We start from the raw sequence: 16,159 nt of genomic DNA, 5'->3' as shown, positions 1-16,159 counted from the left end.
TACTAGGAATAACAAAAAAGAGATAGGAAAAAACTAAGAAAAAGTTGTAAGGCTGCCTTGAGGATCAAAGAGATTCAGAAAAGCAGGCCAACCCCAAAGAATAGGTTTTTTCCAGAAAAGATCAAAAGAATAGAAAAGCATGCGCGCATAAGGTAACTCAAAACCCTTATCCAAAAAGGGCATTTATTTAAAACGCTGAATTAAACCCTTATTAAAAAAGGGTATCGTAAATTGTTTTGTTTACGGCCTTAAAAGGCCAACAATTGTTCAAACATCAACAAATAAATATAAAGAGTTTAAAAAGGGGGGGTCCACAGGCCGGACCCCCAATAGCCAACAAATCACTTCTTTGCAAGAGGAGTAGAAGGATCACCACCACCAGGACCAGGAGTTGGAGAGAAAGTCGGAGGAGCGGCAGAAGAACTCGGAGCGTCCTTAGAGCGAGGAGGGGACTCTATGATCCTCTGCCCCCGAGTCTTCAAATCAGACTCAGACTCCACCACGGGGACAGGAGGATCCACGATGGCACCATCAATAACAATCTTATCAGGGTCCAAAGGAGAAAGGTCCAAGTCAGGAGCAATGACTCCGACCTGCTCCTTAAAAACCCTCCAAGCCTCATCAGCACCATCCGCAATAGAGTCCTCCAACTCGGTATAGGCCTTCCGGGCATTTAGCAAGTCATTCTTTACAGACACAAGATCAGCAAATAAACTGTTGTAGCTGGCTTGCGCTGCCTTCCTTAAATCCACCTCCATGTTGCATTGGGCTTGCAACTTCTTCTCCTTCTCCCGGAGGCTGTCCCTCTCCTCCTTCAGCTTGGCGACTTTCCCCTCCAACTCCCTCTCGTGCTCCTGATATATGCGAAGCCTGCCTTCCAGCTCCTCGACCCTCGAGGTCATCCCTAAAGAGCTGAGAGGAGTCTTCTCAAATATATCTAAGAGTTTGCCACAAACTTCCGCCGTCTTAAGACTCTCCTCAACCACAGCAGTGAGGTAGTGCCGAACAGAAACATCATCCATGCTCATACGAGCATGGGGATAAATGTTCTTTCGGACGAACGCAAGAGCGTCCACCTCACCAGAAGCGCCAGACTCTAAGGTCTTACGCTTCCTCTTCTCTGGTTCAGGAGTAGGTCGGACGGAGGGGGGTGGCAGAGAGGAAGCAGAAGAGGAAATCACAATAGGTTGGGAGGGAGTCCCGACGTTCCGAGGAGGAGGAGGAGGAGAGACAACTGCCCTAGCACCACCAGACCTGGCACGAGACCTTGCCTTGGCCTCCTGAACTCTTTGGTAAGACTCCTGGGCATTTGTTTTTGCCATCTTTGAAAAAAGCAACAATTGATAGATTAGACAAGTCGGAAGAATTAATCAGACAAGTCGGAGAACCAAATGAAAGATACCTATTTGTGACTGGATAAAACTTGGAGACCCCTGGAGAAACTTTTTTGTGTCCAAGTAGGGAGACCTCCCCCAAACTTCTCGGAGGAACCCCACAATGGCCGCCTCCACCTCATCCAGGTCGTCAAGACCATATTTTTCACAAGGGGAGGCCTCCAACCAGTATAAAGGAAAGCGGGGGGAAGAATTGTCATCCAGGAAAAAGGGGTGGTGGCCCTCTACAGCTTGCACTTTGAAAAAATAGTTTTTGAAGTCGTGGAAGGATTCGTCAAAAAGGGTGAAAATCCTCCTACCTTGTATGGCTCGGAACGATACCCACTGTTGTTTATTGTTTAGCCCACTAAAGGGTTTTGTCATATGAAAAAGATGGAAAAAAATCTTTAAAGAAATCGGGAACTCTAAAGCCTGGCTGATAAATTGATAAATTTTCAAAAAACCCCAAGAGTTGGGGTGAAGCTGGGTAGGAGCGACTCGGCAATGACATAAAACAGACATCTCAAAGTCTGAAAAAGGAAGAAAAACACCCAAACGGGTGATCATACACTCATACATAAAGAAAAAATGGGAGGCCGCCTCATTAGCCCTCCCAAAGCAAACCCGGTCTTCTGGACCCAGGGCCACTAACTCATACTTCGGCTCGTCCTCCTCAGAAGAACAAATTCTGTGGCGAGTACGAAGGTGGGTGATAAACTCAGAATCGACTGAGGGTTCCTCCCCTAAAACTGTGACATCGACCCAGTGAGAGAGAGCATCTACAGAAGCCATTTCTTTTCTAAAAAAGGGGTGACAAAACCTACAAGGGGAAAAGAAAAATCACCAACACGGTCTCTAAAGGAAGGGGGATGCGAAACCAAAGTCTGCAAATCAAATTTATCTACAAAAGCATATTAAAGAACTAACCTTTATTTGGAAATGAGGGTTGGAAGCAAAAGCCTTCGAAAGCACAAGAATGCAGCACGAACGAATGCAAGGGAAATTTGAAAGATCGCAGAAACGAAACAATGAAAGAGAGGGAAAGTATTTATAAGAACGTTAGGGGCATAATGGTAAAATAGGGGCAATCATTAATGAAGATGCACCGTTACCAAGGCTATTGAATCCCTATGCACACCCCTAACGGACACGACGCTTGATTAGACGTAACTGTCAGAACCAAAAGGTCACGAAAAGTCACGTCGGTTTCAAATCATCACGTCGGTCCCCTTACAAATCGGCTACGATCCCGAGTAGAATACTCGAACCCAAATCTTAAAAAGAAATTGGGCTCGAGTAGGGGCACTGTTCATACCCTGGCCCAATAAATAGGGCCCAGGATCCAAGCAAAGAAGCCCAACCCAAAGGGTTGGCTCTCCCCCAGTACCAGCCTTCATCCCAAGAAGTCGGTACTGAACACGACCTGCTCCAAAGAAGTCGGATACGAGGGTTAGCTGGCAGATAACACTCATTCGAATGAGTAACTGCCCCTAGAAACTCTCTAACCACTTCATAGAGGCGTATCTTAACCTCCCTAAGATATGGGAACGGTTATCCACCTAAAAAGGTGGCACTACTTCAGCGGTGGTTATTGGTTCACCACTATAAATACACTGACACCATTCAGGTATCTCTAAGTTCCAATACTCTCTAACCTGCTCACACTCTTGCTAACTTAGGCATCGGAGTGTCTTTGCAGGTACCACCCCCCATTCTTTCACACGTACAAGTCGGACGGAGGAACACCGAGTAACAGATCCACTCGAAAGCCACCTCCTTCATACGTTTGGGCCAACCAACGCCATCCAACCCATTAATCTCCGGTTACCCACCGTAACAATAACTAAGGGTAGTATTGAAAAAACAAAATTTTAGCACTTTTTTCTTGTTTTCTTACTTGTGATGAAAAAAAAAATTTTAGTGGAACCACACAAAATTTTTTTTTTTTTTTTTTGATAACCAAACAAAAAAAAATATTATTCTTCATCCATTTTCTTTCTATTTATTTTCTATTAAACCAAACAAAGTGTAAATGTACCACCTACGTGATAAGAGTACCATCTCTCTCTTCTCCTCTCCTCTCTTACTTTCCGATCATTTAAAAGAATTTTTTTCTGGTTTTTTCTCCTTCCTTATTTTATTTTATTTTTAATTCTACATTTATTTTTCGTGGATCACTCTGAATATTATCTCTTCACAATAATGCAATCCCCGTTTTTTTTCTTCCTTCCGTGTATATTAATGGATCAGTTTGAGAATATATTCCAGCTCAAGTTTTCTGATTATGCAAAAGGTGTATACCAAATTGTAGAAGTAAAGTGTTTTTGTTGTAAATTTTGAATCTTGCTGAACCGTATTTTAACTACAATGTAACATAAAATATAGAATAAGTTAACAGTTATGTTTTGAAAATTTCGATTTTGAACAAATTACTTCTTAAAAAAAATATTAATTTAATTTTTTAGGATCATAAATAGTGGATACATGATATTTTTTTATTAATTCATGAACTAAAATTTAACGGTGATGTTTATACATACTGTTAATTACTTTTATATGTCTATCTATAAAAGATAATCATATAAATAATAATTTGTGGAGTGAAATTTCACTTATTTTAATAGGATTTATGATTAATAGAGAACGATTGATAAATAATATATGAAAACTCAAATGATAATAAATATTTTATTATCTAAAATTACATCTTTTTTTATTCATGTCATAATAACAAAACATGCACCACTATAAATAACGAAATACATAGATAATTTCTTTATCCACAGAAAGACATATATTATATATGTTTACTATTTATTATTTTAAAAGACTTAATTGGTATTTTTTTAAGAACAAATTAATTTATTTTGGAGTATCTAATTGTCATGTTACTTTAGAATATATGTTAGAGAAAAGGACAAATAGGTCTCTGACCTTTTGTCCCGTGGACATTTTTCTCCTTGACTATTGAAAAATACTTTTAAGTCCCTGACCTTCACAAAATTTGGACGGATCAGTCTCTCCGTCCAAATGCCTCCGTCAGGGACTGATCCGTCCAAGTTTTGTGAAGATCAGGAATTTAAAAATATTTTTCAATGGTCATGGACGAAAATGTGCACGGGACAAAAGGTAAGAACCTATTTATCCTTTTCTATGTATGTTAAGAATGTTTTTGCTGATGGGGGCACTAGTTTAAAAATCTTGTTACTAAAATATGTGTGAAGCTTAACGTATAAGTTGTAACTTTTGCTGTTTTGCATGGCCGTTCATGAAGCCTCTGCTTCATTCAACCAACGCATCAAAACCTTGCTCTCAAACGGTCTTTATCACCAAACGTTTCAACTTTTCAGACAACTCCTTTTCTCTGGCAACCATGTTAACATCTTCTCTGTTCTTCCATCACTCACCAAGGCGTGCTCCTCCGCCCAGTGCCACGCTCTCGGCACTGCCCTTCATTGCTTGGCTCTCAAGACAGGTTCTCACTCTGACCATGTTGTGTCCAATTCTGTCATCTCCATGTATGCAAAGTTTATGGATACTGAATCTGCACGGAAAGTGTTCGACACAATGCCTCAGAGAGACCCCATCACTTGGAACTCCATGATCAATTGTTATCTGTATAATGGGTACTTAACAGAAGCCTTGCAGACGTTGAAAGGTGCACACTTGCTCGGCCTTGCTCCGAAGCCGGAGCTGATGGCTAGAGTTGTGTCCATGTGTGGGAGGAATGTGTGTTCAAGGATAGGGAAACAGATTCATGCCCTTGTTATTGTTGATGAGAGGGTGCAGCAATGGGAGTCAGTGATTTTTTCAACAGCTCTTGTGGATTTTTATTTCAGGTGTGGCGAGTCTTGGATGGCTTTACATGTATTTGATGGAATGGATGTGAAGAATGAGGTTACTTGGACTGCAATCATATCTGGCTGCACTGCTAATCATCATTATGATGCTGCTTTTGCATGCTTTCGAGCAATGCAGGCTGAGGGAGTTATCCCAGAGAGTGCATTAATTGCTCTCTTAACGGCTTGTGCCGAGTCAGGCTTTGCAAAGCATGGGAAGGAGATTCATGGTTATGCCTTCCGTCACTGGTTTGCATCAAGTCATAATTTTTCATCAGCTCTCATAAATATGTATTGCCAATGTGGAGAATCACTGCATCTTGCTGAGCTAGTTTTTGAAGGGTCTAGTTTTAGAGATGTGGTGCTATGGAGTTCAATCATTGGGAGCTATGCGCAAAGAGGGGATGGCTACAAAGCCTTAAAGCTATTTAACAAGATGCTGGGCGAGGAAACTGAACCAAATCATGTTACTTTGCTCGAAGTAATCTCTGCCTGCACAAACTTATCTTCACTGAAACATGGTTGTCCATGCCATGGCTATGTCCTCAAATTTGGGTTTAGTTCACACATCTCTGTAGGAAATGCACTTATAAATATGTATGCCAAATGTGGTTGTCTGGATGGCTCAATTAAGATATTCTTAGAAATGCCAAATAGAGACTCTGTTTCATGGAGCACTTTGATCAGTGCCTACGGTCTTCATGGATGTGGTGAACAAGCATTGCAACTTTTTCATGAAATGCAAGAGAGAGGAGTGAAGTCAGACGCAATTACCTTACTCGCTGTATTATCTGCTTGTAATCATGCCGGTCTTGTAACTGAGGCGCAGCTGGTATTCAAACAAGCGAGTGCAGATTGTAAAATTCAATTAATCTTAGAGCACTATGCATGCCTTATTGATCTTCTTGGAAGGTCAGGCAAGCTTGAAGATGCAATGGAAACACTGAGAACCATGCCCATGGAACCAAGTGCAAGAATGTGGAGCTCTCTGGTATCCTCTTGTAAGCTTCATGGAAGATTGGACATTGCAGAAATACTAGTCCCACAGCTTATAAGATCAGAACCAAATAATGCTGCTAACTATGCATTGCTGAATATGATTTATGCCGAGCATGGTCATTGGCTTGGTGTAGAAAAAGTCAGGGAAATAATGAAACTGCAGAAGGTTAAGAAGATTAATGGGCTCAGCAGAATTGAGGCAGTAGATGAGAGGTTATAGCATAACACAATCTTGTTATTATTGCTTTTTTGTTTTTTATTTTTGTACAAGCGCAGTAAAGTTCATATAATTATAGATAATCCTGTTAATTCATAATTATGTCCTGGTTAATGTATAATGTATTTTGCTCAGTAAAAGTGTTTAGCCATTGAAATTAACAATTTGACAAAATGGCCATTTATAAATCTAGTTCGAAACTTCATAGGTATCAAGCATTGAAACAGAAAATTTTAAGTGAAGAAAAAGTAAGAGTAATTAATAAGTTGAGAAGGTTCTTTCCTATAATTGGTTGTGACGTCAAATCAGCCTACTTGATGTATGCATTGCGTGTTCATTCAGAGAGTCACTAATCACATTGTCACGTTGCAACTACTCTTAGAACTTTAAATATCAAGGTAAACTATTTAACGAAAACCAATTAGTTATGTTTCCTGAGGGAAGGCTTTAGATAAGAGAGAAGCAATGTTTGTACAATTTTTTTTGTGTATATATATTTTTTAGACGTCTTTTTATGTATTAAAGAGATAAATATAAAAGTGGTTCATATGATATTCTTCCTTCGTGATTGCAAGAACGGGGCATAAGAAATATGTGTATAGGACATAAATTACATAAGTTAACAACAGCAAGGTTAACAACATCAACCAAATTCGATTAAAAACAACACAAACTAGTAAGTCAGAGCTGAGGTTAACTCTGTTCAGATTCTGTACAATTAGAACACATAGTTATTAACATTTATGAATTGAATTGACAGACAACCAGCTTCACAAGACATCCGAATCCGATCCTTACAATTTTCTGTTCCAATATTCTTTCATGAAACTTAAACAAGTAACACTGAAACTTGAGAAACTAATAATCCACTATGATCATTAACTAATCTACAACCTGCATCAGATTGTTGCAGTGTTAAGTGCTTCGTGAAATTCATTCACATAAGTATTCCAGTATACCTAAACGTTGAGATTAATCCATCATGGCAAAAGATAAAGAAACAAACAAAGAAACATATATACACTTTATTAGTCGTTCAACCTTATTAAAATAGAATATTAAATATGCAGCATAACTACAATTTCAGAAGAAATAGTAAAACCCATCTGAAAAGCATTTCAATTTTCATTTCCAGTTCCTGTTCCAATTAGCTCTCCACCTGAGGAAATTACAAGTCAAGCATGATGACGATCGTCATCATTATCAGCTTCTGAAGAAGCATTACCAGCATCAAGATCATTTTCTGAAGAAACATTACCGGCATCAACATCATTTTCTGAAGAAGCATTACCAGCATCATCATCATCATTATCATCATACTCTGAAAAAGCATTACGGGCATGATCCTCATCATTATCATTATTTTCTGAATAAGCATTACGGGAATGATCATCATCATTTTCTGAATAAACATTATCAGGCCCCGAACCAGGATCATCAACATCAGCATTATCAACATCGTACTCAATAGCAAAATCCAAGAATCCACCTCTAGGGTTATCAGAGCCATCAAGCAGGTCAATCTCATCATCAGTCAAGAACTGCCTGAGCTTCTCCCTGTAAATGGCCAACTGCTCCTCCAACAAAGACTTCTGATTCTCATGATGGACAATGGACCATCTCAAGTTATCAATGACCTCATTATCATAGTCCTGTTTCTGATCCATCATCCTCCGAAACTGATTGGCCTGAATCTCAATGGCGCTCTTCTCATTCTGCAGCCTGAGGATCATGGCCATGGCCTCCTCAGCAGCGGAGGCAGCCGCAATCCTCTCATTCTCGATCTCAGCACAAGCAGCACTGAACCTCTGCCTCTCAAACTTGACGAGATTTCTCAGCGCCATTACGTCGAACACCTCGTCTTCAACGTGGTCCTCCTTGTCATCGAGAGTGTCCTCCATCTGAGACTTCTTCCGGGAGGAGGGTTTGGGGATGTCAGCGTCGACAGCGTGATGAATCTTCGGGGCGGGGGCGGGAGCGGGAGCGGGAGGAGATCTGGGTGGTGGATAGTACGGAGGGAAATGCTTGAGAGCCTTGGAATTGGGATGAGAGATGCGGTAGATCTTGAGGGTGAAGAAGAGGATCAAGATGAGACCAAGGATGTTGAAGATTCTAGAAACGTAACCGAGGAGGATGAAACCGCAACTGACCTCGCTGGCCTGAGCGATGAATCGGATTGTGGAAGGGAAATCCATGAGTGCGAGGGTAATTCGGAGAAAGCGGTGGTAGAAGCCAAGAACGGACTGAACTGCAACCAAGAAGCAAGTCTGCATCTGCATCTGGGCCACCTTGTACCGCCCACTCTCTCTCTTTCACACTCCAACAACTTCTTCAATCTTAGCGTCAACGCCACTTCCTTTTCTTTCTCTTGCTATCATACTTATCAATTTACCACCAATGTCTCCTCTGTATTCATTGGATTTCCAACAACAACACCAGCAGCAACGTAATGCTACCCCTCTGAATCAAGAATGGAGATGGTTGTGGTTGCAAATGGATTCGGCGAAGAAATAGAGGGAGAGTTATTATTATTATTGCATTTCAGTGTGTGCGAGTGAGGTACGTAAAACTTTCAATACCGTTGCCCATTAATCATTATTCATTAATCATTAGTCATTAATTATTATTATTCTTATTTAATTCCCACAATCCACCACAGATACTAGCATACTGCTTTCTGGATATCAACGTCACCATCATTTGCCACATCGTTATATCTCCAATCTATATCGTATGTATGTATCCATATTTTTATTATTTTCAATATTTTTTAGTTTTTACTTTTAGGATTTTGTAGACAAAAATGAATAAAAAATACTAAAAGTTAAAATGTAATTCAAGCGTGGTAATAATACTTTATTCATAAGCTCCCATAAAATACTGTTATGAAATAAACTAACGGCTATATTTGGCTACCATGAGCTGTTGTTTACGTTAACGAATTACAATAATATTTTTTTGTCTTCCTTGTGACAGGAAGATTCTGAATTAGTGGAATCTTTTTATTAATTACTGGTCTAGTCATCTTTCATGCTTTCACTGTATATTAAATAAATGTCTACTAATTAATTTTGTCAAATACAACTATGGTTAAGTGCTAATAATGCAGAAGAACTTAGTATTTTAGTGTAGCAGCATGTAATGATTCCTATCCTTTCTTTATTATCCAATATAGTTGTGTGAGTTCAGAAACAAACTTAATCATGCAAAATATGAGAAGTAATCTGGCAACTATTGTTCTCTTCTGTAGCATTCAGAATTTGAAGTTCCTCACTCAACTCATTAATTACTAATAAGAAACTATTCAACACTAAATACATTAACAGTCCTGTTACTTGAGGGAATTTTCAATGTCTATCACAAACCTATACTTGACATCTTTGTTTATGATCCTTTCAAAAGCTTCATTAGCATATTCAATGGGAATCACTTCTATATTTGGATAAATCTCCTTTTCAGCACACAAATCAATCATCTCTTGGGTATCTTTTGTGCCTCCTGCAGCACTTCCAGAAATGCTTCTCATCCCTGTCAACCACAAATAATGCACATTTAAAGTATCATTGCTTCAATATAAATTAATGCTTGTCATTACAACAATTTCTTTTTCCATAATTCAGAAGCAACATACCACCAATAAGGCTTCCTGGGCTTAATTTGATTTCACTTGGAGCCCCAACTAAGACTAAGACACCACATGTTTTCAGAAGAAACATGTAAGGATCAAAAGGGTGATTACCAGATGCTGTGTCAATTATAAAGTCTAATGACTCAGCCAATGCCTGCATATGTAGGAATCATAATCAATTTTGACCAAGATGAATAAAGAAGCACAAGCTACAATGTCAATGTTCTTTTAAATGATTCATAATCTCTTTCACCAAAAGGATTAGAATTCGATTCTTATTGTAATAACAACCTACTTACACTCATTTGTTCTTGATCAGATGAAACAACAAAATTGTCTGCACCAAGAAGATTTAGGGCCTCATCTTTTTTAGATATGCTGGTGCTGAAAACTGTTACATCCAATCCAAAAGCCTTTCCAAATTTAACTGCCATATGACCAAGGCCACCAAGGCCAATAACACCTAGAGATTTACCAGGCTGATTCATATTGTGACGAATCATCGGCGAATAAACAGTGATTCCGGCACAGAGCAAAGGTGCTGCTGAAGCCAATGGATAGCTCTTTGGTATCATAAAACAATACCTGCATAAATATGATATCAAATTCAACTGAACCTATCTAAGACTATATAACCTTTTGCATATAAATTTTCTTTCATTACCTATGATGAACTACTATGAAAGTGGAGTATCCTCCTTTTGTGATTGTACCATCAGAATCAACACTATCATAAGTAAAAACTCGTCCTTTACCACATTGAATTTCAAGTCCTGCATTGCAATTTCGGCAGTCGCGGCACGAGTTAACATAAGTCCCTACTCCAACATGGTCACCAACATTGAAACGTTGGACATTGGAACCAACCTTTGTCACAATGCCTGCAATCTCATGTCTAACAAAACTCATAGATTAGCTTAAGACTAAATTGGATTATAAACTAACCATTATTTATTAAAAGATCATATACCCGGGCACAACAGGGTAATTTGTGGCACCAAATGAATTCCTTGTGGAAACTACATCAGCATAACAAATACCGCAGTGTGTGATCTTAACATAAACATCATCGTTTCCTACAGCCCTGACCAATCACCATTCATCATGATATAAATTAAATACTTTGTACCAAGAAAACAGAATTATGCTAAAGAGTGTTGGCAATAGTGATAGAGGCATATATACTTGCGACTGAATTTGTATGGTGAGAGAACACCAGATGCATCTCTTGCTGCCCAACCTAAGCAATCTTCATTGCCACTTTCGAAATTCATCATTATTTTCTGTTGCACTATAAATTAATCAAACTCAATTGGCTATCACTTTAGATTTAAACAAAGAATTTCATGAAGATTTCTATGATAGCTAAAATATGAACAAATATTTAATATTGTATTAACTAATTTAATCGTATATACCAGTTTATTTAAGAATTTTTAACTATAATTTTCACTTAAAAGTAATATACATGTGTATGTAAGTAAGAAAGTTATATGTCATATCTTGAAACTCAAATGAATAAAACAAAATAGAATAATAATAAGAAAACGATAGAATTTTCTCTCAAAGAGAAAGAATGCAAAAAATCAAAACGAATCAACAAATAAATAATATTGAAAGAGCATAGATCAGAAGCTAACACAGTAGTCAATAGGAGCCAACCTGTTTGAGTTTCTTCAGGAATCCGTTCTTTTTTTTAATATTTTTTTCAGGCTTCTTTACTTCAACATTTCAGCAAATTCAATGGCCTTATAAAGCTGAAGAATCAAATAACAAGCGTAATGGCAAGAAGGACTAAAATAGTGACACTTCTTAGACACGTTACTGTGACTAAATCAAGTCAACGAAGTCCACGCACATTGGTCTACCCATATGAATTATAGTTACAATTTAATGCTGAGATTCTAATATGATTATGTTATAGTAATTATGATGATGGTATAAATGTTGTTAAAATTAAAATTATATTTTTTTTTATATTTTAGTAATATTTTTTTAAGTAACATTTTTTATTTTAATTTTAACAACACCTTTTAAAACATTATAATTATCGTAATCACCATAATATAATCATACTAAAATCATCCCAAAAATGTTTCGTGTCGAACAAAATTGCATTTTAATAAAACGTTATTATATATGTAGTGCGTGTGATACTGTGATTTGTTCAGATCAAATTCAAAAAGAATTGTAAACATCAGAAAGACTTGTATTCCATTTACTTTGATCAGGAGAGCTTTGAATGTTCCAACTGCCAACATCAAAATAAGACTTTTCTCCATATACTATAAAAATAAATAATTTTTAAATATTTAAAATTTATTATAATAAATACCATAAATGAGCCAAAATAGTATTCTATAATTATCCATGATGTTACAAAATTAATACGCAGCTTAAATATGAAATACAAAAGATACAAACAAAATTTTCTTGAACAGTTGAATTGTTCTTATTCTAAAAATCCTCACTCAAGGACAAACTCCACACAATAACAAATTATTCATTACAAACACATAGCACTAATCTTCAGTATAATTTTACTTCAGGGAATTTTCAATATCAATCACAAACCGATACTTGACATCATTTTTTATGACCCTTTCAATAGCTTCATTAGCATACTCAATAGGAATTACTTCAATCTTTGGGTAAATGTTTTTTTCAGCACATAAATCAATCATCTCTTGTATATCTTTTGTACCTCCCACAGAACTTCCAGAAATAGTCTTCAATCCTGTCAAATATACAGAATGCATATAAACCAATTTGTTATTACTATATATCTAAATGAAAACTTTAACATTACAACACCATAATTCACTATGTAATGTAACATACCGAAGAATAGGCTTACAGGGCTGAACTTGATTTCATTTGCAGCCCCAACTACTACTAGAATACCAAGTGTTTTCAGAAGTGCCAAGTAAGGATCAAAAGGATGATCACCAGATGCTGTGTCAATTATAAAATCTAGTGTCTTTGTTAATCTCTACATGTATACACATATATATAGCAATATTAGTCAACATTCAATTCCGAACAAAATACATAAATATGAAATAGATTATGCTTTTTTAATTTGTTATGCTTACTTTCATTTGGTCTTCATCAGATGAAATTACAAAGTTATCTGCACCAAGCAGATTGAGGGCTTCATCTTTCTTAGATATGCTGGTGCTGAAAACTGTTACATTCAGACCAAAAGCCTTTCCAAATTTAACAGCCATGTGACCAAGTCCACCAAGGCCAATCACTCCTAGAGATTTTCCCGGCTGCTCATTCATCTTGTGGCGAATCATCGGCGAATAAACAGTGATTCCGGCACACAGCAAAGGTGCTGCTGAAGCCAATGGATAACTTTTTGGTATCTTGAAACAATACCTACACATATACAACAAAAAATATGACATCAAATTCAGTTTACTCTAACCTTTTTAACTCAAAATATATAAACTATAGTAGCCAATTACCTTTCATGGACTACTATGAAATTGGAGTATCCTCCCTTTGTGATTGTACCATCAGAATCAACCCCATTAAAGGTAAAAACTCCTCCCTTACTGCACTGATGTTCTAGTCTATCGTCGCAATACTCGCAGTCGCGGCATGAGTTGACATAAGTCCCCACTCCAACATGGTCACCAACATTGAAACGCTTGACATTGGAACCAACCTTGCTCACAACGCCTGCAATCTCATGTCTAACAAAAAAAAAAAAAAAAGCAGATTACAGATACATTAGCTTCGTTAAGTTTGCAAGTTTCTGAGAATTAGAGAATGAGAAACTCTTGGAAGCCAGTAATTTTTAGTATTTTTAGTCATTATTTAATCAGCACAAACACTAAATTATCTTTAACAAATAAATTTTATTAATTCATGTCTGAAAAATTTAGATGCAAGCTGTATTGATTCATATGTGCAAATGCTGGTAAATATAGATACAAACTATATGCTTTTTGTGTACAAAATTCCTGTAAATATGTATGTAAATTATTACTGACCACATAACTACTGACTAAAAATGATAATATTTATTGGCCATATAGCATTGTTTTCAAAGGCAACATACATACCCTGGCACAACAGGGTACTTGGAGTCACCAAATTTATTCCTTGTCCAAACGATATCAGCATAACAAACACCACAGTGTGTGATCTTAACATGAACATCATCATCTCCTACAGCCCTGATGATCAATCATGGAATAAGTTAATATATATGGTATAAATTAAAGTTCAATCAGATGTTAGTTTGGTTAATTACCTGCGATTGAATTTGTATGGTGAGAGATGTCCAGATGCATCTCTTGCAGCCCAACCAAGGCAATCTTCTGAACTCATTGTTTTCTTCTGTTTCACCATAAATACAAATTATTTTTCAATTTTCATGAAACGTCTTACACATGGATTTATAAGGCAAGTAATAAGTAGTTAATAGGAACCAACCTGTTTAATCAGTTTTCTTTGTTTTCACAATTTGAGGCAAATTCATGAATGGTGTTTATATAATAGAACAATAACAGGCTCAATAGTACGAAAGCAGATACCTCATGATGAGCAAAGCATGTAGACTATAGAAAACTTGGGTTAAACACGCCATTGCAATATCAACATAAAAGTCTACGCTCCTCGTACCTGTAAAACTATGTGAATTGACCGTCCTTAAATAATTTGATATATTTGATAAATTATTTAATATAATACTTATTAAATTGTAATTATTATTTTTATATGAAAATATTTGTATTTGATTAATTACATATATTAACTGCTTTTGTTAAAGACCAAACTGAGTATTAATCAAATGAAAATCTTTTGGTTACGCATCTGATGACGTTTATCCAATAATGCTTGATATTATGTGCACAAAAAGTCCAGAAGTCATTGATTAGATTAGTATTCTATTATCTAAGATGAGAAAAAAAATATTAGAACAAAACCGTAACACAATGTCATTGCCGATAACCTTTTTTTATTTGTTTTTGGTGGGGTTCGGGACCTTTTGAACTAGTTATAACCGCCGCCTGTTAAATCGGCACTTTTTTAATTTTATTATGGAGGCTGCTAGAATGGGTAGGACTCGTTATGGAGATCAAATGTGCTTTACTTGCGTGTAGTGTCAGATTAACTGAAATCAGACAGTATGAGTGAGAGGGATTTATCAGACAGTTCTACCCAAAATCATAAACTCTAAACCCTAAATCCTAGTATTTAGGGTTTAGAATTTAAAATTTATGGTCCCGCACATTGATCTAGCACTCCAAAAATCTATAATCCAACACAACACGTATATGGTTTTCATAACAAAAAAATGAGCCTTAAATTGGTGTATAAAGTGTTTCAGAAATGTTTGGTAACAAAAAAAATTAATCAAAAACAGTCATAACTTGCCTTATTTAATATTTATTAATTGTTGCGACAATTAATGAATACTAAATAAGACACATTTTGACTGTATTTGTTTTTTTCTTCCTAACATTACCATGTTGTGTTTATACTCTTCTCATAGGCACTTATTATTGATGGCATATTGGCATGTACTTATGAAAAACATACTAGGTGTACATAACTGAAGTGTTTTGTATCATTTTGGAAAGGAGGGTTAAATCAAAAATTATTTTTTCAAAAAATTTAGACACTTTTATTGTTAAGATGGTAGAACAAAAAATTTGAATTTCTTTTATTTTATCTCAATCTGAACTTTTTGTATAATGAGAATTATATCCATTTTTTACCATAAATCGTGATAAAATTTTTAGTATAATCAATTAAATTACAGATACTAATACTAATAAATTACATCCCAAACCATCTAATATCTAAAGCTTTTGCACTAAGCTAAAAAAAAATCACTAAGTTGTCTAAATCAAAATTATGTAAAATATCTTTGACTTATGGATGTTGAGTGAAAAATTTTGTACCTAATTCTATTATTGTTTTCACAGAACGCTATAAATAAAAAAAATATAATTTAAAATATGAAATAATTATAAAACAAATTTTAAATATTATTTTTATGTGATTAGATTAAAATAAATAAGCACACATATAAATAATAATTAAAAAATATTAAATTAGTTTGCAAACATGTCTTATTAGT

At 36.2% G+C, this 16,159-nt stretch overlaps 5 protein-coding genes across 6 annotated transcripts; 1 reads left to right on the top strand and 4 right to left on the bottom strand.

The window, feature by feature from the left end:
* Positions 1-341: 341 nt before the first annotated feature.
* On the bottom strand, positions 342-1,322 carry LOC148579121 (uncharacterized). The gene has a single exon (XM_088501216.1). The coding sequence runs from the start codon at positions 1,320-1,322 to the stop codon at positions 342-344; it is 981 nt and encodes a 326-aa protein (XP_088357342.1).
* Positions 1,323-4,495: 3,173 nt separating this feature from the next.
* On the top strand, positions 4,496-6,639 carry LOC107621822 (PPR superfamily protein). Its single transcript, XM_016323811.3, has one exon. It carries the CDS (start codon positions 4,632-4,634, stop codon positions 6,429-6,431), a length of 1,800 nt encoding a protein of 599 aa, XP_016179297.1. The 5' UTR covers positions 4,496-4,631; the 3' UTR covers positions 6,432-6,639.
* A 711-nt stretch (positions 6,640-7,350) lies between these two features.
* Positions 7,351-9,033, bottom strand: LOC107624030 (uncharacterized). The gene has a single exon (XM_016326464.3). The coding sequence runs from the start codon at positions 8,705-8,707 to the stop codon at positions 7,604-7,606; it is 1,104 nt and encodes a 367-aa protein (XP_016181950.1). The 5' UTR covers positions 8,708-9,033; the 3' UTR covers positions 7,351-7,603.
* Positions 9,034-9,549: 516 nt separating this feature from the next.
* Positions 9,550-11,827, bottom strand: LOC107622841 (putative cinnamyl alcohol dehydrogenase 1). 2 transcript variants are annotated; one of them, XM_016324885.3, is made up of 7 exons: positions 11,719-11,827; positions 11,242-11,347; positions 11,027-11,140; positions 10,721-10,951; positions 10,356-10,641; positions 10,060-10,210; positions 9,550-9,956 (listed from the first exon to the last, which is right to left on the bottom strand). In XM_016324885.3, the coding sequence occupies exons 2-7, from the start codon at positions 11,331-11,333 to the stop codon at positions 9,760-9,762; spliced, it is 1,071 nt and encodes a 356-aa protein (XP_016180371.1). In that variant the 5' UTR covers positions 11,334-11,347; positions 11,719-11,827; the 3' UTR covers positions 9,550-9,759. The 2 variants fall into 2 exon arrangements, with proteins under 2 accessions (XP_016180371.1, XP_020969757.1); XM_021114098.2 differs by having other exon boundaries at positions 11,242-11,339.
* A 570-nt stretch (positions 11,828-12,397) lies between these two features.
* LOC107622842 (putative cinnamyl alcohol dehydrogenase 1) lies at positions 12,398-14,673 on the bottom strand. The gene is made up of 7 exons (XM_021114100.2): positions 14,506-14,673; positions 14,324-14,409; positions 14,133-14,246; positions 13,530-13,760; positions 13,152-13,440; positions 12,898-13,048; positions 12,398-12,793 (listed from the first exon to the last, which is right to left on the bottom strand). The coding sequence occupies exons 2-7, from the start codon at positions 14,398-14,400 to the stop codon at positions 12,597-12,599; spliced, it is 1,059 nt and encodes a 352-aa protein (XP_020969759.2). The 5' UTR covers positions 14,401-14,409; positions 14,506-14,673; the 3' UTR covers positions 12,398-12,596.
* Between the last annotated feature and the right edge of the window lie 1,486 nt (positions 14,674-16,159).

Source organism: Arachis ipaensis, chromosome B10 (assembly GCF_059453495.1).
Source record: "Arachis ipaensis isolate K30076 ecotype BB chromosome B10, ASM5945349v1, whole genome shotgun sequence".
Classification (NCBI taxonomy): Eukaryota; Viridiplantae; Streptophyta; class Magnoliopsida; order Fabales; family Fabaceae; genus Arachis; species Arachis ipaensis.
The sequence above is the reverse complement of the archived record's forward strand: the minus strand, read 5'-3'. Positions and strand labels throughout refer to the sequence as shown.

Excerpts from the sequence above, each read along its gene's own strand:
- LOC148579121 (XM_088501216.1), bottom strand. The coding sequence starts at position 1,322 with ATGGCAAAAACAAATGCCCAGGAGTCTTACCAAAGAGTTCAGGAGGCC.
- LOC107621822 (XM_016323811.3), top strand. The coding sequence starts at position 4,632 with ATGGCCGTTCATGAAGCCTCTGCTTCATTCAACCAACGCATCAAAACC.
- LOC107624030 (XM_016326464.3), bottom strand. The coding sequence starts at position 8,707 with ATGCAGATGCAGACTTGCTTCTTGGTTGCAGTTCAGTCCGTTCTTGGC.
- LOC107622841 (XM_016324885.3), bottom strand. The coding sequence starts at position 11,333 with ATGATGAATTTCGAAAGTGGCAATGAAGATTGCTTAGGTTGGGCAGCA. Across the intron at positions 11,141-11,241 it reads CCATACAAATTCAGTCGCAA|GGCTGTAGGAAACGATGATG; the intron begins GTATATATGCCT and ends GTGATTGGTCAG. Across the intron at positions 9,957-10,059 it reads CCCAGGAAGCCTTATTGGTG|GGATGAGAAGCATTTCTGGA; the intron begins GTATGTTGCTTC and ends TGTGGTTGACAG.
- LOC107622842 (XM_021114100.2), bottom strand. The coding sequence starts at position 14,400 with ATGAGTTCAGAAGATTGCCTTGGTTGGGCTGCAAGAGATGCATCTGGA. Across the intron at positions 13,049-13,151 it reads CTGATGAAGACCAAATGAAA|AGATTAACAAAGACACTAGA; the intron begins GTAAGCATAACA and ends GTATACATGTAG. Across the intron at positions 12,794-12,897 it reads CCCTGTAAGCCTATTCTTCG|GATTGAAGACTATTTCTGGA; the intron begins GTATGTTACATT and ends TATATTTGACAG.